We start from the raw sequence: 22,002 nt of genomic DNA, 5'->3' as shown, positions 1-22,002 counted from the left end.
AGAGGACCACTCCACCCGCTCATGTCCAGACATCCAGGGTAATAAGGACCACCCTTCTTCACTAGCTTCTCATCTTCTCTCCTCACCCTAGGTAGAAAGCCTTTTAATCAGCTCCCGGGGGGATGCATGAATATGATATGGGCGAATAAGAAGGGACAGGGCGAGGAGTCCATTAGTAGCAGACACAGTAGCTACAGAAAAAAGGTCTCCTAAAAAAAAACAATGACTCTGTCTGATTAATACACAAAAATGGACACATGCAACTTATTTTATTTGAAGCACAGTTTTCAAAGAAACGTATTTATATGCGTACATATGTGAGTCTTGAGTTATAATGTTCTAAATCACCAAAACATTCGTGCATGGCTGTTTTTCTTCACTAACGGCCATTTTCTTCTGTATACGTAGGGCCTTTTTGTTTTGTTTTCCAAGAAGGGATGGCTGCCATTCTCTGCAAGCCAAACCGACTTTATCAAGGCGGCCATCTCAGACTCTGACATCAAATCCAGGACTGCCTCAAAGAAGGGGGGGAAAAAACAGAAAGGATGTTGTCAGCAGCTCGTCTCACTGTTGGACCCACAATGGCCTCTTGAGTCTTCTGAGGTGGGTGGAGGATACATGCGGTTATACAAAAACTGTATACGTGTTAAAAATATTAAATTTTATAGTGTCCAGTATTTCTTGGAGAAGTTAAATAGCATAAAGAGCATCAATAAGAAATCCACATCCAAATCAAATAAATGACCTGCTGCTGCAGGACTTGGTCAGAGCACCAAAATCTGAACAACAGTGACACCTAGTGGTTAAATCGTAAACCACAGGGATGATAAATGTCTTGCTAAACGGTGGATAAATTCCGAGAGCTTTTCGTGACTTGTGTAGTAGACTAAGTCGAGAAATATTCTGCAGAGTATTATGCTTATTAAAACAGAGGATATATTGAAAGAGAGATTAAATCAAGAAATCAAAATCCTCAACTAGCAGACGACAAGGCAAGTGTCAAACTACCTATATCCACTACGGGGCGCTAGAGAGTCTACCTAAAGTGGGAGGGCTATCACGTCCTTTCTGATTGCCTGGTGCAATGTGTGGGCGTTAACGTGATAAACCAATAGAGAGGACGGATGTTGAATCCCGCGTGTGACTGGCTAAAGCTACCTGTCAATCAAGCTGCAACAAGGTCTGGAGTGAGAGAGGCAACCAGTGTGATGTTTTGCTCTCTGGAGGACAGAGCTCCTCTCTGTGACACACACACAGTCACACACACACGCTCACCACTAAAGTAGAGTTTAAAATAATAATAATAATTAACAACAATAATAATCACATTTATTTCTATATTTAACACGTTTTTAAATGTTCTTCTATTTGTTCTCAGTGTATTCACCAAATAATGGAAATGCTTATTTGACTGTTATTTGTTACAACTTTTATTTGAACGGTTTTAAAAATATTTGTGATCAAACTGAAAGGCCCTAATTATTTCTATATTCAATACGTTTTTAAATGTTCTTCAATTTGTTCTCAGATAGTGTATTCACAGTATAATGGGAATGCTTATTTGACTGTTTTTTCTTATAACTTTTATTTTAAGAGTTTTAAAAATATTTGTGATCAAATTGAATAGCCCTAATATTTTTATTAACTTCATTTGTTTTGTTGCAAAATGTGAGAAAGTGTCAACTACTTTTGTAATATTCTAAATGTTTTTAAAAAATCATAATCATTAGAAGATACCCACAACAAACAATGACAATGATTTTTCTTAATGTTATTTGGAATTACATCATTATATAAGCAATTAGTTATAATTGTTTCAAAAATGGCTATACGTTTGCATAAATATATACCTGACTTGCAAATTCACACGTTATGAAACATCTAGAAGAGTGAAGTAATCGTTTAATCTCATTTAAGCAGACTCCAATCAATGCCACTAGTGCCTGCTCAGACGTCGAGTGTGACTATTAAATCAAGCCGGCTCGCAATCAATAGCGTCGTCGTCAAATTGAATAGTTTTCATGCACTGTCTACAAAGCGTGAAAAACTGACTCATTGCAAAGCTTGATAAATATGGATGCAATTTAAAAAGTTAAAGTACACACTTAAAACATATCACTGGCGCGGTGAAGGATGACTTGAATTGCAATGGAACTTTTAATGTGCAAAAATATATATTTTTAAATTATACCGAAATAAATATTCCTATATTCAAGGTTTGGGGAATAGTGCACATGAAACTCCGCTGGTCCCTGTTTTCCTGAGCGCTTGCACTATAACGCGCAGGCGTGCAAATTCATGACGTCACATAACATTCCACCAATCATCTTGGAGTTTAGAGCAGCGTGTGGGCATGATTTAAGAGCCGCGGTCTCTTCCAATAAATCTGTCAGAACTTCACAAAGATGATTTAACTGTATTTCACATCGTTATGAAAATACTTGTGGATTAATCAGGTGACTGTTAAAATGCTGTCTGATAAACTGGAGTAGATTATTTTCCACATGTTTCCCCGCCAACCTTTTCTTTCTGTTTTGAGTGGTTATTTGGAGGATTTCTGGACATGGATTTGTGGGGCGCTGTATTCAACAATTACTTTTAGGGGATTGGAAGCTTTTCAAAAATAATTTATTAATAATTTATTTAGTAGTAAAAGACAAATAAGTAGAAACTGCGTTTAGTATGTTTTTGGGCTATGATTATAAGGTCAGATCTGCAAAGTATTGTCAAACTAGTAATACTGCTTTTGAACAGCAGGTGTCGCAAGTGGGCAAGTTAAGCAATATTCCAGGATTTGCTCAAGAACTCTTGGACCTGAGGACCAGGCTCGAGGATTGAACCCACCACCTTTTTTGGGGGGGCTGAGGCGTTGGTTCGATATGAAGTCAGATCATTGATACACTTTTATTTAGTTTCAAGGGCAATACAGTTTATATGATGCTATTAATGTCTTTATTTTAAAGTGAAGCAGTAATTATTTGTGCTTAGGTCTGTGAAATTAAATCAAGGTTGTCCTTAATGTGGGACTTGATAGACACATAGTATAATGAGACATTTTTACTGTGTATTTACTGTATATGGTTAACAAAGTATTATCTAAGAAATTCAGAGTAGAAAAAGGTCAACAAAGATGAACTTTGAACTCTAGTTGGGTAATCGGTATGAGCAAAACAGATTAAGATGGTCAGTTAGGGTGCTTGGGTGAATGGGACAAATGCCGAAATTAGACAGGATGGTAGGCCTCTTGATTTCTGAGGTCTGGGGTTCATATGTCGGCTCCAACCTTCTTGAGTGGAGTTTGCATGTTTGTCCTGTGCTCGTTTCTTTCCCCCTCAGCTCAATAGGTGTAATTGTGAATGATTGTCAACATGAGGCCTACGCTTAACTGGCGACCAGTCCCGGGTGTACTCTGTCATTCACTCAAACACAGTTGGGATTGGCTCCAGCACACCCGCATAGCATTTAAATGAGGTTATAAAAAATTGATGAATTTGAAAGGGGGGAAAAAAAGTTATGTAAGTTGTTTTGATAGCGCCTGTAAACAAGTTTACCAAGTTGATACTGTAATTCAAACTTTTACCAATAGGCTAAACATAGAACAAAAGGAGGTCAGTAGTACAAACTGTCCCACCAGCCGTAAACACATGATTGCAGCAAGTGAAACCAGACTAAACTGTTGATAAATCTGTGAGAGAAATTAAACCAGCCCGAGTGAGGGTGAAAATTAATCCCTAACTAAATGAATATTAGTCGTGATAAGAACTGTCCGGAAGCAGTATAATAGGGTTTTTTTTTTCAATGTAAATATTTGTAGTTTTGTGTTGCGAAACAGGAAGCAGTTTTCAATGAAGAGGAAATATCATTGGGTAAAAGTATGACAGCCAGCTAGATTGTCCAATCAGCGCTCGCTGTAGTCTACGCTATTACCCAATCGATGGCAGTAATGCAAATTTTGTCGAAGTTCTTTCTGTGGAGCACTCTTTGGTTATCCGCATTGAGCTTCACCCACATCGCACTTGACGTAACATTTGTGACGTCCGTAGGCTTTGACCATTAAAACGACAAACGGTCTACAACAAGGGATTGAAAGGTAGCGTATTTCGCTATGTTTGTTTCAAGAGGTTTACGGTAATTGGTCATAAAGCTGGTAGCTTAGCATCTAGCATAGCGTTTGCTAACTGACGAGTTCGCCGGTACAGGCGGTCCTCTTTGTCTGACAGGGGAAGGCGTGCTCTTTGTTAAGGCTTTTCCCTTTGTCCACCCGGAAAAAAAGAGGAACTGTTAGGCCAGCATTACATATTTATCCGCAGTGCTATCGTATTTAGAAAATGCAAGTCGCGAAAAAATACTTCACAGAAGGCCTGATTCAGTTGACCATCTTGCTCAGTTTGATTGGAGTTCGCGTGGATATCGACAGCTACTTAAGTGGCTACTACTCGCCTCTGATTGAGATTAACTTAGGTCCTAGCTCTGCCTACACGCAGACGCCCTTCCACAATTTAAGAGACACCCTCGGGGGATACACCGTGCACCCCAAATGCCCCGAGTTGGACAGTTTCTTTGCAAGTCGCCGGCTTCTTGAGGAGGTTCGGAATCTGGGCTCTCCGCGGTTCCCCACGCAGCTCAACGCATGGCTGGTGCACCAAGTGTCGCCCATTGACAAGTCCGATGGTGGAGAGCCTTCAACTAGCAGCAGTACAGACACTGAGCCGGACCCAGAAAGCTACCAAACCAGCGATGACAGGAACCAAGAGCTTCAGCGAACATCTCCATCCGGCCCTTGTGTCAGCAGGGTTGTAACACAGGCAAGTATGTTTTGCGACGTTGCATAAATGAACTAAGTGGGTAAGTAGTAGTAAAGCAGAAATACAGATACTTGTGCTTAAAAGCAGAATAGCTTGTTCAACTCCATCAAAAACTACATGAAAGTGGTGATCATTGTCATTAAATAAGCAGGGCGTGCTATTATTAGCTCGTGAAGTTAGCAGTCTGTTGAGTAAGGACGTCCCTCCCTCAAGCCACTGTGTGTTTTCAAACAGAACAAGAACAATACAGATGAATGTTCTAACTTTGATGAGCAGATAGCACCTAACTGGTCTAGCTAGCTAGCTGGCAACCAACCAAATAAGCAAGATCCTACCATTCTTTACTCAACAGAGCCCAAATATTAACAAATGATGTAAACCTAATGACCTAAATAAACCCAATGACATCACATCGTTTTACTTCACATTCCCTGTCATGCAAATGTCCCAGGCTTCGATATGAATTGAATCCAGATTGATCAGTGGACTTGTGCTATCTTGATGGCAGTTGATGCCCCCCGTCAATTGTGTAACCATATCTCCTTTCTCCAGACTAAACCGCCAGCTGTAGGCCTTGAAAGAGGTGGAGAAGTAGGGCTTAGACCTCCACGTTCTTTGCCGAGACAAAAGTGGCAGTTGTTACAAGAATAGTGTATGGTCGTGGCACGCTTTGCTGACTTTGATTTTTGTTGTTGTTAAATGTGTTATTGAAACTGCTGCGCACTTCGGCTCCAACTTTTAATCGTCACTTTCAAGCTCCAAAAACACTTGCTTACAGAATTCCAATTTGTCCCATAGGGCCCATCTGCAGTCACTTTACCCGTAAAAGTAAAGTTAGCGTTCAGTTCCATCTGGTGTTCACAACAGCTGCTAGTGAAAACAAACACCCTAGTGTCATCATTCTATTTATTTGCAAGAATTAAAAAAAATATTTATACTTTGACAGAACTAATTTGGCAAACAAATGCAGCCTTTGGCTGACTCTAGCAGTGCTTATATTTTGAATCCATTTAATCTCTCCTTATCCTAATGTGCATTTCTAACCTTCTGTCTCTCGTGCATCCCGCCAGGAGGATGATGTCGTTGTCAAAGAGGAGGAGGAATCTGCTTCAGTCACTCAGCTGGCTCTCAGCTCCACGTTGGAACAAGAGGTATGGACCTCGTTGCTCGCCTCCCATTTATTTATATACATGAGCTAATATTATCACCAAATATGCAACAGCTTATAATTTAGTTGAATTGCAACTGCTTGTTGGAATGTAAATAAATGTTTAACCTTGATTTGTAATCTTCCTGTAGAGCGTGCTTGATGGCATCGGGCTGTCGGAGTCGCCACACCACCCACTGCCCGCGACCGACTTCGAGGAGCACTGGAGCCGCTTCCTCTCAATGCCAGTCGCTAACCTTGATGTAAATTTTCGTCTTGTGTGATTTGAAATGACAATTGAGGCATTTAGCAAGTCAAAATGTGCTTTTTTTTTTATAGGACCTGGACTCTCTTGTTACTGAGCGCATGTCAGACCTGGACATAGACGGCGGCGGGGGTGGCATCAACCTGGATGCCACTTTGCTGGATGCCATGGTAACCAGCGGCGGAGCGTTTGATGCCACTCAGCAGAGGCCATTATTCCGACAGGAGTCCACCGGCTCCACCCGCTCCGGCGCTTCACCGGAGATGGCCCTGGGGCTGGCTGCGCTGCCTTTTGCCTCGGTGTGCAACTTAAGTGGCAGCACGCCGTTGCAAGGGGCGCTGGGTGACTGCCTGGATGAGGCGGTTTTTGACCAGATCAATCAGCTGGGTTTGGAGGGCTTGGAAAATATTGACTCGCAGCTGATGGACTCTTTTGGAAGCATCAACCCAGACATCCTTGAGGATTTGGACTCTGATTCTGGTCTCTCTCTGGAGAGCAGCTCTGGAGGTCCAGTCTCCCCAGGTGGGTTCTTCTTCCATAGCTGATCAATGTGTTCTTGAGGCACGTTTTCACCAAGCGGTACCTTTGCTTGTTCAGGATCGTCTGAGATGTCATCGTCCTCCAGTTCGTGCGAGGATGAATGCGGAGCGACGGGTTACAGCAGCGAGGTGGATTCACTCCCCTGTAAAGGCGTTTTGGAGCGCACCACCCTGTGGCCACATGTGGATCTCAGCGAGCGCGTGTGGCACGACCACAGCTACTCATCTCCCGCTGTCTTCAATCCGCCACCCGTCACTCTGCCCCACAAAGGCATCAAGGAGGAGCCACTGAGCGATGACGAAGGGCCCTATCTCGATCAGCCGGAGCTAAGCAGGGACGAGATGCGCGCCCGCGCCTTGTGCATCCCCTTTTCCGTTCTGCAGATCGTCAACATGCCCGTGGAAGAGTTCCTGGACATTGTCGACGGCCACGGGTTCTCCCCCGAACAGGTGACGCTCCTCAGGGACATCCGGCGGCGGGGCAAGAACAAGTTGGCGGCGCAGAACTGCCGCAAGCGCAAACTGGACGCCATCACGGGGCTCCAGGAGGAGGTGGACCGGCTCCACGCCCACAGAGACAGGTTGCTGAGGGAGAAACAGATCACGGCCAAGACCATGGGCGCCGTTGGGCAGCAGATAAGGCAGCTCACCAGAGACGTCCTGGCTCGCCTGAGAGATGATTCGGGACAGCCCCTGAACCCGGACCGATTCACCCTGCAGTGCGGGGCCAACGGCAGGGTGGTGGTTCAGCCCGTGAGGAGGCCTGCCGTCTCCACATCGAGCAGCAATAAAACAGACAAGAGGAAGAAAGGGAAGAAGCAGTGATACAGTATTTCTTGCGCCAAACTAAAGCTGAACTTTCTTGCCTTTCTCTGGCTGCGGGATCGCCTTACCAAGGTGTGCGTGCGTGTGTGTGTGTCGAAACCACTGCTGTTGGGAGTCTGAAACAGCTAAAGCTGCCAAAAAAGGAGAAACTCACAAAGAGTTATTAAAAGAAAGACTTCTGAAAGGGGGGGGAAATGTAGCTTACACACTGGACATCCGAAGCTTCTTTGAAAATGGACTCCAAGGGCGTTGAAAGGAAAGTTTGTATGGAACCGTATGTGATGCAACCACTCGCTTTCTGTGCCGGCAAACATCAAGATGACTCGCTGGCTATCGCGGCTGACCGAAATGTGTAAAAGATCAGGCATGTTTATACGTCAGCATGGCCGGCTAGCAAAGAAGACGGCCAAGTCTCCTTTGTTTTGATATATCCTCTCAAGCGTACCCTACGACACAAGCGGGTGATGATTAATGGCTGTATTTATTCAAGCATTTTGAAGTTTAGGAAAGCTCGTACGCATCAAAGGCCGCCAATGGCCGTGCGTTTTTATTTCTATCATAACAAGTGTATTCAAAAGTGGTCAGAGAAATGGGAAATTACAGACAGTAATGTTTACAGATTTATTTCAGATTTTTGGAAGTGTGTGCTGTATTGAAATTTAAATTAAGATGAGAGAGATTGGGTTACGTCTCGGTGATATGTACCAATGATTGAACTGACAAGGCCTTAAATTGCATTGGATGGTTTGTTGTGTACATGAGCCACGATTCGAAGTCATCGTTAACTGGTTTGAAGCACAATCCATACAAATTAATTTATTTTAAAGATTCGGCCAGGTTATTTTCTACCTCTCACTTGAGTTCATTTTAAAACTTTGGAAAAATATTTTAAGTGCACTATATCACTCCATTATTGGTCAAATGTCCCTGTATGGACCCGAACCATCCCATTAAAGATTTAATACAATCATGTTATGTTTGGGACTGTTTGAAAAGTATTTAGTTGGGTTTGCTGTGTTTTTTTTTTTTTTTCTGAGGCATTTACAAAGACTTTGCAATGAAGATTCGCAATAGACATGCACGAATTAGTTCCTGATCTTTTTCTTGACCATGTTCTCTTGTTTTCATTTTTTATTTGTCTGGTATGACTGTTTACTTCTTGGTATAAATGTTCTCCCCCTCTTCTCTCCATCGTTGAGCAAATGTTTTTGATTGCATGGTATTGTTGAATGTGTTTTCTGCTTGGGGGGGGGACTTCAAGAGGCTTTGACATGATTCTGATTAAAAATGGAAGCGATGCATGTCTCGTTCTTGAATTTAATAATAGTTTTATTTCTAAGTTTTTAATCTCAGCCTATTAAACCATGTGAGCTATTTTGGCTACGTTAGTAATCAATGACAGTGTGTTGCATATTACAGCTGTTGCATGCTTATTTTTAATTTGTTATCTAACAACTATACTGGCCTAAAATAGCTTTTAGTCATAGATTAAGTTATTATTGATATGAGGTAGACTATTAAAAGATCGGTCTCCGGACCCATTTTGCGGACACGAGTTTTCTTCCCGGAAGTGGACAAAAAAAAGCGACGCCTAGTTTCCGTCCAGGCTTCCGTAGAAGGCCAGAAGCTAGCTTTTGGCGCCTATGCTAGTTGGGATAAAGAAGCTGACCGCGTGTTCATCATCCACCGTCCAAGCTGTGCCGCGTTGTTTTTAGTTTAGTCTGCAAGGTACGTATTTGAAGATTAAACAAATAGATCGTAAATTGTTTGAATTTAAAAAGCTTCCTTTTAGCTAATCGTGTGTACCCAAACCATCCGAGTTAGCGCTTCAGGTACGTTTCTTGTCTTTTTCGGAACTCGAGGATTATTACAGTCTTTTAAAAAGTCTGTGGAGCCTTTTAACATCTGCACTTGTTACCGGCTTTATTTTGCGCGCAATTGTCGATCGAGTGCACCACCGTCGTGCTGCAGTTACCCGCCATAAACATCAATATCAACAAACTTTGGGTCGTCGTGCATCGTGGTGCAACAGTTACTTTTCCAACACCGTCCTTGTAAAAAGGTATTTTTTCTTCTGCAAAACCAAACCTGTTGTCCCGTAGTTCACTTTAGTGTAATGCAGGCTTCCATTATCTTAGGGTTCTGTACAATAAGCTGGTCTAGACTGACAAATTGTTTTTGGTTATTCAGTGTAAAAGCATCAACAATTGAAGTCTTACTGTTTATTTCTTTTTAATAGAGCACAGCATGGGCAAGAAGCAGAATACCAAGAGTAGGAAGGATTCTCAGGGGGGGCAGGGTGTACAAGAAGAACCTGAGGAATTTGTGGTGGAAAAAGTGCTGGACCAGCGTATTGTGAATGGGAAGGTGGAGTTCTTCCTCAAGTGGAAAGGATTTACAGAGTGAGTCGCCTAAGAACAGACCCCCAACCCCCCCTCCCCAACCCCCTGCTGTGGTCAAAGGGCTTCCCTGTTATGGGGTCTGTCTATTCACTTCTGTAGTTGCATGTGGAACCTGCACATTTGCATTCACTTCGGTGCGAAGTCGGCTTTGCAAATTTATATCAGGGTGTTTGCCTGACCTTGTTTTTTTTTCTTCCCTTCCCCCCCACATTTCATTCAACCTTCACTTTTCCTCACCCAGAGCTGACAACACTTGGGAGCCAGAGGAGAACCTGGATTGTCCTGAGCTCATCAACGCTTTTCTCGAAGCCCAGAAGAACATTAGAGAGAAACCGGCTTCTCTGAAGAGAAAGGCGCCTGCGGACGATTCTGAAATGGACGCAAAGAAAAAAGACGCTGTGAGTCGTTTCGAAACCACTGTCTCGCGTTAATTACTACGATTTAATAAGGTGTGGTTGTTCGGTCTCATATGTGACGTCGTACCTTAGCAACCGTGCAAAACAAATTCACAAATGTTTAAAGCATGCTTAACTTGAATAGACTATTACTCTCCACATTTGCAGCCAGAGAAACCCAGAGGCTTTGCGAGGAAACTTGATCCCGAAAGAATCATCGGCGCAACAGACAGCAGCGGCGAGTTGATGTTCTTGATGAAATGGTAAAACATATTTGATTATTAAGTCAGTCATCACTTAATAGTGATTTGTTGACACATATATTCCTCCATTTGTCACCGCAGGAAAGATTCGGATGAAGCCGACCTGGTCCCAGCCCGCGAGGCCAACACCAAGTGCCCTCAAGTGGTCATTGCCTTCTACGAGGAGAGACTAACATGGCACTCATGTCCAGAAGATGAAACTCAGTAGCGAGCTGTCTCTGGGCCTTGCACCTCCATAGATCGACCCCGCCCCCTTTTTTCCTCAGGACTGACTTTCCTTCGTTGGCCTGGCCTTCAATTTTTTTTTTTTTTTTTTAGCTCTTGTAGTTTTTGTTTTATGTGTACTGTCTTCAAAATGCTGCAGGGGGGCAGATTTGAATTGTTCCAGGCGATATGTTCTCAAAAGGTTTTCAAGGTAGTAGCTTGGCGGAAGTTGTTGCTCACCTGACTGATGGTTCTGGTTCCATGCGTTTTATGGTGTCAGCCAACATTGCTTTCACCATTTCATCAGAAGGAAGTGTCTGTTGTTGTTTTGTCGGCATAGGTGTTTTATTTTTCTGTTTTGTAAATATTACCTTGAATCAAATAAAAGTTTTTTGGAACAAACATGCAGTTTATTACATATTGTGGAAATTACAACAGCACTGAAAGTTAAACCACCAACTGGAGAACTCATGACTCCGCCCACCCTACTGTATGCTAATTTCCAGAGTTGGTGTTGGTAAACTACTTAGTTGACCACTGTCGAGCTGCTTGCACATTCATTTGAATAGCTTGACTGCTGCTGGTAAGTGCTTTTGATTATAATTTAATGCTGTTTTGAAGGACTGTTTAACAATAAATGTGCTATTATGATTTAACAATCTGCATGGAGTTTAAAAGCAGTGAAGTGATTGATAGCTTAACATTGAATTGATAACCAAATATTTTATATATAACCTATTACTGATTTAAAATTCATCATCACTATCTAGAAGGGAGGCATTTTCCCCTTTTTTTTCCCAGGACGGGTGTATCACAAGACAAATGAGTGTCCCATGGGACTTCTGTCAACATCACATGAACAACAATCAAGTTGTTTACATAGTTCTTTCTGTTGATTTGTTTTAAATCAAAGTATCAGGTTATTTATCTAGGAATTGATGTCACAAGTTTTGGATCAAACTGGTTTCTGTGTCCTGTGAAGCCCTATTACAGGTCAACGTTGGGCTCAATTATTTAACATATAGATTGATGTATAGATTATGTACCAATTAGGAATTAGTCCCCGCCCCCTGGGCTGGCCAGGTGAAATCATCTGACAAGCTAACAGGTGTGCACGCAGTTTTTTTTGGGGCAACACAAACATTGTAGCAGCGACTCCAACGTTTTTTAAACTCCACCCTGCGTTGTTTATCTTTTTTTATTATTATTTTTTATTACCGTGTGCGTGGGAGAAGGCGTGAGCAAGAAAGTGGACCAGGTTTGATTCAGTCGACAAGAGTTTGAAAAAAAAAACACGCTAACTGGAGCTGGGATAAAAGAGGCAACGAGAGAAAGGTAGGCACAGCATGGAAATACTTTACAAATTCCATTAAATTGTATTTTAATCTTGCAACAAATAGAAAGTGCGAGTCCATTGTTTAGCTCCCAAGTGTCAAACTAAACACAAGGGGCCATTTTGTGCTATTGATTGTGTGAAGTTGTAAACATTCTGCTATTATGGTCACAAAATTGTCACACGGAATTGTACAGCTAAAAAAATGTCAATATGCGTGCAGTTTTTGTTTCTTTCAGGGAATTAATGATCCCCTTGAACTGTTTCACTATAATAGATGCATTTATGCTTCTAGTTGGCTTGTGCTGATTGTGTGCAAAAGAGGCTTTATTGTTTCTAATCCTGTTTCGGTGTTGTGTGCTAAAATCCATCTCCTGTGCCCTTTTTATTCTGCCATTTATGCTTATATCAGCTGGAAAGTCCTGAGTCTTAATTTGTGTTTATCACGGCTGTTCATTTGGTTCTTGGGCCTTCAGTGGCGTAATCCACCAAATTAAATTGGTATTAAGCTTGGAAGAATCTAATGGCCTCTCCCAGCCTTCTCTGCCATACGTTTAGGCAATTCCAGGAGTCTTCAGGGATCCTTTCATAGTCACATCTTGACGTTGTTCACATCTTAAAAAGCTTTTGAGTGAAGAAAAAAAACAAGTAAGTTGATGAGTCTGCAACTGTCACCTCTTCTCAAATGCGGCACTTTGGCTACCTTGTATTGTCATGGACAAAATTTAGCTTGTAAATATGAGTGCTTTTGATAGTTTTTAGGCTTGCAGAACAGGCCTTGCTCCCCCTACTGGCGTTCACTGATCATGACATGTAATCTTGCAGGTTTCCACCATGGACAGTATGTTTGACAACCTTGCAAAAACTGTAAGTTTCCACATCTTGCTAATATTCCAGCCTTATTAAATTCCATTGAATTATTTATTTTTTTCCATTTTTTTTATTTCAAAGGAGTTTATTAGCATCTTTGTTGGAAATCCAAAGCTCCAGAAACATGACTACTGGCACACGCATGTCGATTATGAAATCAGTCTTCACGTGAGTAAGCATCACTTCCCAAGTCAGGCCGCTGTTGGTTTTGAAATGTTCTCTGATGTTCTCCTGTAGACAAATAGCATGTGTTTTCGCAAGAAGGCTTCCACAGTGAGGCGACGTTACAGGGAATTCGTCTGGCTGCGACAGTGTCTGCAGCAAAACGCTCTCTTCATGTATGTTTGTTCTCACACGCCTGATAAGAAGCTTCTGTCCGTGGGAATAAGTGGATATATTCTCACGTTCCTTCAGAGAAATCCCCAAATTGCCCTCTTGGAATCCTTTCTTCAGCATGAGGAACGTAGAGCAGATCAGACAAAGGATGAAAGGCCTGCAGGAGTTTTTAGAAAAGTGAGTTCCTTCCAAGCTAAATGAAGTCGACGCCTCGTGGCTGGTGTGTTAATTACGCCTAATTTCCTTTCTAGTGTTCTTCACACGGCGTTGTTTCTGTCAGACAGTCGAGTCCATCTGTTCCTCCAGTCCGGGCTCAGCGTCAAAAAGATGCAGAGGTGCGCTTTTGGCAAAACCCGATACACAGTGGCTGAGGCCATCCAACGCTTTGACGGTGGCTGTATCGCTACGTTACATGAAGATAAGGAGTCATGTGACTCTGATTGCGAGAGGTATGTTTTTTTTTTTTAACTACCTCCTAAAAACAAGCCAGTTTGCATCATGCCAACTAATCTGTCTCCCAACAGCACCTTTTCGTCAGGCTTGGGTTTAAGTGTGGACAGCACCATTCACGGAAGCTCCATCCTCTCTCAAGATGGAGAATTGTGCACTTGTGATTTAATTGCCTGCGAAATAATTCTTTGAACATCCATGGATGAGATAGTGACATTTTCCATTACTATAAAAACAGTTCCTTTTGTCCTTTTTTTTTTTTATATTAAATATTTTTTTGTTAGAGTAATGCCAATTATTTCAATCTGTGTACTAAAATAATTCTTCATGTTTTTTAAAAAAAATGTATCGTAAATCTACATTTCTAAATTCTTAATCGAAAATCCCATGTTGATATTTTTATCTCCGAAGCCGAGGTTAGTCTTGTATGTTTTGGAATTATTTTAGAGAAAACGATCTGATGATACTTTTCTGATCTGTTTAAAGGATGAATAAACTGATTTTTTTGAAGAATTTCTCTTCCAGTACTGTGCTGATTGTTTCGCAAAGTCCGCTGACATGAGCTGTGCGCAGTGCGGCCCAGTAGAGGGAGTTGAGACATCACAAGAACCTTCGGGAAGTGAAGCACTGCCACCATCATTACTGTAAGCCGGCCGTGCATTCTAATATCAATTAAACATCATCAAAATCTTTGGCCTGATTTATAATGTGATCTTTATTTATTATGTGCAGTGCTAATCTTTCCACGCTGCCACCAAAAGATCTTCATTGCAACCGCTTGTCTGGCTCCAGGGTGATGACGGAAAGAAGACGGCGTCCTCCCTTTGACAGCTTTCCAGGTGGGCCAAGACAGCAAATTAATTACTATAACACACAATCGTGGGGAAAATCATCTGCGAGAAACACGACAGGCTGATAGTGTGAGAGGGGCCAGAGGTAGCGGACAGCTCTGCGAATTGAAAGCTGATGACATAAGCGAAGGCTCATTAAAGGAGACAGCAGTCGTCCCCTTGTCCCACCTCAGCCCTCCCATCAACAGCTGGACTGACGCGGGCCAGCCCGATAGTAAACCCGGCCTGTTCCGCATCTCTCCCTGATGAAGCTGTCAGTGACTTCACACAAACGCCACTGGCGCCTCGCCTGAAAACATATTTGCCGCCTCGCTACGGGATGGCTGCACTCGACAAAATATTTTCCCCGCTTCGTGTTGATATGCTGCTTTTATAGTCGTCGGCGCCATCTGACTTTAACCTTATCAACACGTCCTATGAAAAACAAACATGGCCGCCATCTTTGTCTAGACGCATATATGCATGGATAGACGGCGAGGAGGATCTAACATTTAGATATTGAGCATCCGGCGTCCATATCTATTTCGCCGTGGTAATTTATAACTCAATTTCCAGTGTGCACTGAAGCACATCATACCTCCAAAACACCCAACAAAGACCCAGCCCAAATTGTATTTCAAAGCAATTAGGGTGTCCACTGAGTTGTGAAAGCACTGCCATGCAGAGGCTCTGGGCTTGCACGATATTTTTAATTGTTCATTTTCTGTCACATTAGTCAACTTCAGCGCCTGGAGACAGGTGAAGTCCCACTGTGTGATGGAAAATGAAAGTTGGGCATTCAATTCACATCGCAGTCATATTTCGATAAAAATCCAAGTTATACATTTCCTAGGAAATCCCCATGTCCCATCTGTTGATGGATACAATTCATTGTGCACTTTTATTACAGTTAAGAATATTAAACTGTAGTTAATATTTGCCTACTAAAGCAGCTTGACCCCGGCAATAATTCAGTCCATTTCATTATTTTCTATCGGAGAATTGATTCTAAATCTGAACGAATCAAAAAGTGATTAGTGGCCCGGAACAGATTGCGTCCGAGCTCAACATTGTATAATCGGTATTAGTTATGAGTCTTAGTTATTAGCTCTTTCGCCTGACGTCACCATTGGGGATGACTTCAACTCGGTGACCCTTTCAAAAGTCAACAATGGCAAAATCCATACTAGTAATTAGCCGCCACAACTCCCACTCAAGTCCTGCGTCGCTCTTTCCATCACTCTCATCTTCTCTTTTAATTTCCTTCGCCCGTCCCTAATTAGCTGTCCTCTCATTGTGGTTCGCCCCGGCTCGTCCGTTGAGCGTCGCTTAGCTCTCGTCTCTCCCTTTTCAGCAGGGGTCAAAGGTGACCCTACGCATTGTATTTGGGATTATTACTTCCAAAGTGCTATTGCATGGCGTATCATTAAAAGTCAATGCGTCTCGCTCCCGCCCTCTCTCACCCTGCCGTCGCACTCCTTAAACACACATACTCATTTTGCACGCACCCTGCACATGGCCAGCCATTTAACTACTAAAATACGACCCGTGTGCAGATAAATGTCACCGGGCCATCTATCTGTGAGTGTTAAAACTCGGCTAATGGAGATGACATATTACCGGCCTAAATGACTGCAATAAAAACTGCCGCCGCCGCCGCCGTACCTCGCAGCGCCAGCCGCGCCGCTATCCGTCGGACGGGAAGGCGGGCGCGGAACAATACGTGTGAGGTCATATCGGGGCCCGAGTCTTTTAATTGAATGAAATCAAAGTAACAAGGAGATATTTCAAAAGACACTCGAGGTGACACGTGACCTTTGACCTCTCAGAGGAAAAAAAGCCGGACATAAGTTATGAGCCCGGTCGATTCGGGTGCGTGTCGATACAGCGGGGCTGCCGGCGCGATCGATAGCGCTGCTTCAATTTCTCCGGAGGAGCCTGTGCGGACCCCCCCCCCCCCCCCCCCTCCCTCATCCTCCTCCTCCATTCCGTCCATCTCCTTATTAATTACCCTCCTCTAGCCATGCGTGTCTTTCTCTCTGAGTGAACGGAGTCGTTGTAATTGCTTCTCTCCGGAGCAGTTACGAGCGTCACAAGGAAAAGCGCATTTGCATTCAGGATGAAAAGCGGGAGCGGGAGCTGCCCTCCTGCCCCATACTGAGCAGCTTCACTTACTCTTTTTCTATCCCTCCCTCCCTCCTCCGCTAATATGTTAAGCCCCCCTTCATGCCTCCCTACTTCTTATCCCCCCCCTCGTCTTCACAGCATGGCTCCCTTTGCATTGTCTTTCCGCAGAGTTCCAAGGTCGACGGGAGCTTGCTCATCAGAGCAGGGTTTATTGCGCTTAATGCAGGTATGGATGAGCCAATTTGTGTGTGTGTGTGTGTGTGTGTGTTTGTGTGCAAGCATATCCAGAGGCCTGCTAATGTGAACATAAATACTCACCCACTTACACACATACCCAAGGGTGTTTGGTGTACTCCAGCCTTTTCTCTTTTGCGTGCCTGATCAATACAGTTGAAACGGCAAATCACGCCAAAGCACGGGCCACCGTGGCTTAACACGCGTTCCCCAAGGGAGGCGCTCATCTTTATCAGCATTACTCGCAATGAGTGTGTGATGCTAGCTCGCACGACGTGATCCAATAGGGAATGACAAAGTGCACGTTGGAGCTGGAAGCTGTAGGTTACTTTACGCGAGTGATGGACTCGTCACGTTCACTCATCTGAATTCCCTATTCCCATCGCCATTTACCTTAACAACATGGCGTCTGCCAACAATACATTACGGCCCATCTTTAAAAACAATGCATGAAAACGACAAAGTCACCTTAAATTGCCTTATTTGTCAAGTAAGTAGCAGTTTAAAAATCACTGGCTAAGTATAACATATGTAAGATGTGGAAAAGAGTTGCTTGAAGAGCATGGAGGCATATGTTGTGCACGTGTATGCATCACACAAGCAACCCCCCCCCTGGCTCTTCGTGTGTGTGCGCGAGGATTTAGACCTATCATAAAGGAATTCTCCTCCCCCCCCAGCCACTAGCTCATCCTGACACTTTTATACCTTTTTATTTTCAGGCCCATTGCAGCCAAGCCTAGAGATGTGATTTATACTGCCTGGCAGCATGGGCACTGCAGCAAGCAAGACAGATGGAAAGAGAGGAGGGAGGGGAGGGAGGGAGTGCGAGAAGATGGTGTAGAGTATGTGTGGTAATAAAATAGGAGATATGAAGAGGAGAGGGTCAGAAGAAAGAGACTAGACAGAACGAATAAGCAGGGGGGAGACTGCGAGGGGGGGCAGTGGAAGAGGAAAAAGTCTTTTTGGTCCTCACTGTCACATCTTCCCCTCGACATCTTTTTTTTTTCAACCCCCGTCTAATGACTTATTGTCCATGTCTGACTCAGGAAGACGAGCTCCCATCTCTCCAGCCTAAATCACCCCCCCCTCCCTTGCAGGGCGACGGGACACGCCCCCTTCCCCCCTCCCCGTAAATATTCATGCCGCCGCCATTGATTAGAAATGGGTGGTATTATGATGCAGGGTGGGGGGGGTGGGGGGGGGGGTTCTGACAGGATCAGGTCTCGGGTGGTGGGGAAGACAAGGAGACAGCTCACTTTCAGGGAGGCGGGGGGGGGGGGAAGTGCAGACAGGTAGACAGAGGTGAGACTAAAAGGATAGAAAGGTGGGGAGGAAAAGAGAGAAAGATACCTTTCTGCCAGGCGAGTGCTTGCGCTGTCTCGCCGCCGTAACATCTCACTTTGTCACCCTGTCGCCGAGGAAAAGATGAGCTGCCATTCCCGCTGTCATTCATCCTTCACTAAAAATACACACACACAGGTAGTTATTATGATTGCAATCCGGGATGATTTCACCAGTCGTTTGATTCACTCAGAGCAGTGGGTCATTTAATGCGGCGAGGGTCACCTGTAACAACAGCCAGGGTTAATTGTAACAATCATAAAAAGCGCCCATTCACTAATTATACCCTAATTTCTTCCGTCGTTAATGTAATGGGGTCGTTTATAATGTTGCCACGCAATCTTTATCGCGGCGTCATTTTGGAAAAAAAAAAGTAAAGACAACATGAGGTGAAGTTAGGTAATGCAAGAGTTGTTTGAATGCTTAGTATTGATCGGCCGTCTTATAGAAACACTATCTGTTCCTATTATTATGATTCCTTATCTTTTATTGCTTCTGCAATCTGTGCTTGTCCCAAAATTCTCAACCCAATCTCATCTTGCAAGCAGGTCACATTCAAGTCTGTCCAATCGTCCCAATACACACGCCTCCCTCTAAATTTGTCATCCAAAACGTATAACCCATTTGATTGATGCCGGTTTCCCCCCCCCCGCCCAACTGAAGAGCTCAAACGGTGATTTTTATGTCTCGGACATGACTGACAGTTTATATGGTGGGGCCTGTAACCATTTTGATGACCTTAGCCGTATCAAGTGGAAGACCCATCGTAATAAAAATCCATTTTTGGAAGGTTGTGTTGGCTGCTACTCAAAAAGAGATGCTACGTGTTTCGCTATATGCTATGCTAATCATATCTTGCATGTTAATTTGATCCAACTTTCTTTTCACGATGCATTTGCGGCGGAGCACCAGGTGAATAATTAGCCCGGCAGCAAAGAGAATAATCTAAACTGAAGCGTCCATCTTCATTATAACGTCTAAAGAACGTGTCACCCCGGTGCTACCGTGTGCCTCATTAAAGGCTGTGTAATTGTTTCTGGATGACATTGGGGCTGCTTGGCACCGAGGTAGAATGTTGTTTTTGTCTGCCGCTTAACTGATCATTATTTGCTCCAACCAAAATGGATGCATGTAAACAAAAGTCCGGTAGAAACTCTCCTTTCCTCAAGGCGGGAATCTTTGAACCGGCAACCACGTGCCTGGCGACTTGGTCTCGTGCAGGAGTGGCCTCAGCGGCATGATGAATTTGATAAATCCCCCTTATCGCCCTGGGAGACAATTAAAACGCATGTGACAGGGGTCCCTATCTCCGCTCTCCTCCTGTAGCGCTTCATTTAGAAGCCATTTGTCTCCGCTATGGATTTCCTATTTTTAATGGCGTGCGTACGCTTGGATCGGGCCGTGCTGAATAATAGATGCTTTTTTTTTTTTTTTTTTGCTCCCTCTCTTCCTTTTCATTCCCGGTCTTGCTCATTTCCTCACTGTCAGGCCCCTTGGGGAGGTGTCGGCGTCACTCTCGGAAAGCAAGGTGCGCCTCCACTTTCTGGCAGGAGGCTATTTAATCTGTAAAAGCGAGCATCGGTGCGAGCCCGTGGCAGACGCTGAGCCGATATCAATGGCGAAGCCCCCTCGGCCTTTAAAAGACGTTTATCACAGTCGTGCAAGGCCGGCCGGTCGGCCGCCCGCCGCACGGTGATGTGATGTATCGCCCCGGCTGAGCGCGAATGAATAGACTAGTAATTATCCCGTTAAAAGGGGAGCCTGACAAAGAGGGAGCCTCGCTATAATTTAAATTGTTTTGTTTCTCCCCCCCCTAACCCGGAACACTGACTGACACCACGCCATGGGGAAAAGTGAAGCTATTTATAGCCTGAGACGTTCAGCTAATTGTAGAATTTAATAAGGTTTCTGGAAGAGTGGATTCTATATAAGCCGGAGAGGTGCACGACATCTTTCTTCAGCCCTTTAGTTGTGCATTCCTCCATGCTTGACTTCCTCCCATCTTTTCTCCTTTCACATAAAATCTACCTGGGACTAATACTGCTCTCACTTTGCTTGCGTGACTCCCGATTGTGTGATTCCCCGCATGTCACAGCAGTTTAAAATGTGTGTGTGTGCGCGTGATTACCAAAAAAGGATGCGTCCAAGTGTGTGCGCCTGCAGTCTCGTCTGGTGTGAGACAGGGGTAATTGAGCTCAGAGGGTTTTCTGTCTTTGGTGGCAGAGGGGAAATTGGAATCTTCAGAATCCATTAGAGAGGCCCTTCCACGCCCGCCGCTGTGTGTGCGTGCGCTCATTTGTTTAGTGACACAAGAGTGTGAGGCAAAAAAAAAAGGCGTCAAATCACAAATCAACTGAAACTTTCTTGCTTGCTTTGCAGCCGAGGCGCCGAGAGGGGTCCCCGGGCGTCTCGCCCGGATCGCCGCGTAAACCCAACTGAGCTGCAGGGGAGGAGGTCGACCGGTTGAGGAAGAGGAGGAAGGTGAGCGAAGAGCAAACAGCAGGTAATGAACGGCAGATGGCTGCACGTACACGTCCTCCCCGCAGAGCTATCATTCACCTTCTCGTTCTCCACCTCACAACTTCCTCGTGTTGTTGTTTGCACTCCAGTACCGGCCCTATTTCTAATATAGTTGAAATCTGATTGGATGAAAAATAATTGGAGGAATTTTGCCAGAAATTTTGGTGTAATTATTATTTCTTTTTTTAAATAATTTTATTGCGCAATAAAACGCATAGCAAAACGGTTTTGCACATTCATGGTGACTTTTGTCTGTCATCATCTTATTCCATTGCCATAAAATATGGCTGTGACATTCACGATTCCCCACAAAATTTTGCAACCCAGACTTTTCCCTTCTCACTCATGCTTTCCGTTTTTTTTTTTTTTGCTGCGTCGTTTCTTTGTTGATGTCTCAGTAACTCTGTGATAGATGGCCATATAGCATTTGACAAACACATTTATATCCCGCTCAAGTCAAAACACTTTCATCTGCAGCCACAAGTCAGACTTGACCAGTTTTCTTATGCATTATTTTCCATTGCATTTTTTTTAGAAGTCACTTTAGAACAGCAATCAAAAATATGCAGATTTTTATTTCGGATTTCAGCCCAACGTATGTGTTGCCGAGGAAAATAAGGCAGAATCAATAGTCCCGCTGTTCACAACTTCTTTAGCAGTGTGTGTATAAAATAATAACGGTGCAATGTATGTGTACATAAATATAGCTGTACTTTCAAGGTGTGTATTTCAGTGTGTGTGTGTGTGTAATGATTAGCCTTCTCTTAATGGGAAAATAACGTCAGAGCCACTCGGACGTTTAATCCATCTGAGCTGAATCTGTTTCCATCACAGCTATTGATCAAGTCCAGTGACAAATCAACAAGAGTTGGGTTTCGCTGGACGCCTTTGCAACGTGTGTGTTTGTGTGTAAGTCGAGCAGCCTTGTGGCAAAAGAGCGCAACAGTAGATTCCAATAATCTACTCGCCGTTGATTTTCTCCGGCCATCCTTCCTACATTTGTTTCCCGTCTTTATCTCTTGTTGTTTTCCATCTCACACTTATCTTCCCCCTCATCGCTCCAGCAGCTTTTCTCCTCCTCCTCCCTATCTCCATTGCTTAAGTGGTATTGGCTTT

The 22,002-nt window shown here is 43.8% G+C and overlaps 3 protein-coding genes across 6 annotated transcripts in view; all 3 read left to right on the top strand.

Moving 5' to 3' along the window:
• nfe2l3 (nfe2 like bZIP transcription factor 3) overlaps nucleotides 1-8,878 on the top strand; it is a 31,739-nt gene extending 22,861 nt beyond the window's left edge. The window contains exons 4-8 of the mRNA XM_049751201.1: nucleotides 409-4,805; nucleotides 5,876-5,956; nucleotides 6,105-6,215; nucleotides 6,292-6,739; nucleotides 6,815-8,878. Coding sequence (XP_049607158.1) covers nucleotides 4,329-4,805; nucleotides 5,876-5,956; nucleotides 6,105-6,215; nucleotides 6,292-6,739; nucleotides 6,815-7,581 — 1,884 coding nt within the window. The 5' untranslated portion in view covers nucleotides 409-4,328 and the 3' untranslated portion in view covers nucleotides 7,582-8,878. The remainder of the gene's footprint in view (nucleotides 1-408; nucleotides 4,806-5,875; nucleotides 5,957-6,104; nucleotides 6,216-6,291; nucleotides 6,740-6,814) is intronic.
• Nucleotides 8,879-9,149: 271 nt separating this feature from the next.
• Nucleotides 9,150-11,247, top strand: cbx3a (chromobox homolog 3a (HP1 gamma homolog, Drosophila)). Its single transcript, XM_049751230.1, has 5 exons — nucleotides 9,150-9,309; nucleotides 9,821-9,983; nucleotides 10,225-10,381; nucleotides 10,547-10,641; nucleotides 10,723-11,247. The coding sequence occupies exons 2-5, from the start codon at nucleotides 9,829-9,831 to the stop codon at nucleotides 10,847-10,849; spliced, it is 534 nt and encodes a 177-aa protein (XP_049607187.1). The 5' UTR covers nucleotides 9,150-9,309; nucleotides 9,821-9,828; the 3' UTR covers nucleotides 10,850-11,247.
• Nucleotides 11,248-11,660: 413 nt separating this feature from the next.
• snx10a (sorting nexin 10a) lies at nucleotides 11,661-14,341 on the top strand. 4 transcript variants are annotated; one of them, XM_049751227.2, is made up of 8 exons: nucleotides 11,662-12,180; nucleotides 12,737-12,826; nucleotides 13,004-13,045; nucleotides 13,130-13,216; nucleotides 13,286-13,386; nucleotides 13,463-13,561; nucleotides 13,636-13,833; nucleotides 13,909-14,341. In XM_049751227.2, exons 3-8 carry the CDS (start codon nucleotides 13,013-13,015, stop codon nucleotides 14,024-14,026), a joined length of 636 nt encoding a protein of 211 aa, XP_049607184.1. In that variant the 5' UTR covers nucleotides 11,662-12,180; nucleotides 12,737-12,826; nucleotides 13,004-13,012; the 3' UTR covers nucleotides 14,027-14,341. The 4 variants fall into 4 exon arrangements, with proteins under 4 accessions (XP_049607185.1, XP_049607184.1, XP_049607183.1 ...); XM_049751226.2 differs by having other exon boundaries at nucleotides 12,716-12,826; XM_049751228.2 differs by lacking the exon at nucleotides 12,737-12,826 and having other exon boundaries at nucleotides 11,661-12,180.
• Nucleotides 14,342-22,002: the final 7,661 nt, after the last annotated feature.

The sequence above is a fragment of the Syngnathus scovelli genome, chromosome 19, assembly GCF_024217435.2.
Source record: "Syngnathus scovelli strain Florida chromosome 19, RoL_Ssco_1.2, whole genome shotgun sequence".
Lineage (NCBI taxonomy): Eukaryota > Metazoa > Chordata > Actinopteri > Syngnathiformes > Syngnathidae > Syngnathus > Syngnathus scovelli.
Note: the sequence above shows the minus strand (reverse complement) of the source record. Positions and strands in the feature narration are given on the sequence as shown.

Excerpts from the sequence above, each read along its gene's own strand:
- cbx3a (XM_049751230.1), top strand. The coding sequence starts at position 9,829 with ATGGGCAAGAAGCAGAATACCAAGAGTAGGAAGGATTCTCAGGGGGGG. Across the intron at positions 9,984-10,224 it reads AAGTGGAAAGGATTTACAGA|AGCTGACAACACTTGGGAGC; the intron begins GTGAGTCGCCTA and ends TTCCTCACCCAG. Across the intron at positions 10,642-10,722 it reads TTGATGTTCTTGATGAAATG|GAAAGATTCGGATGAAGCCG; the intron begins GTAAAACATATT and ends TTGTCACCGCAG.
- snx10a (XM_049751228.2), top strand. The coding sequence starts at position 13,013 with ATGGACAGTATGTTTGACAACCTTGCAAAAACT. Across the intron at positions 13,387-13,462 it reads CAGCAAAACGCTCTCTTCAT|AGAAATCCCCAAATTGCCCT; the intron begins GTATGTTTGTTC and ends ACGTTCCTTCAG. Across the intron at positions 13,562-13,635 it reads CTGCAGGAGTTTTTAGAAAA|TGTTCTTCACACGGCGTTGT; the intron begins GTGAGTTCCTTC and ends TTTCCTTTCTAG.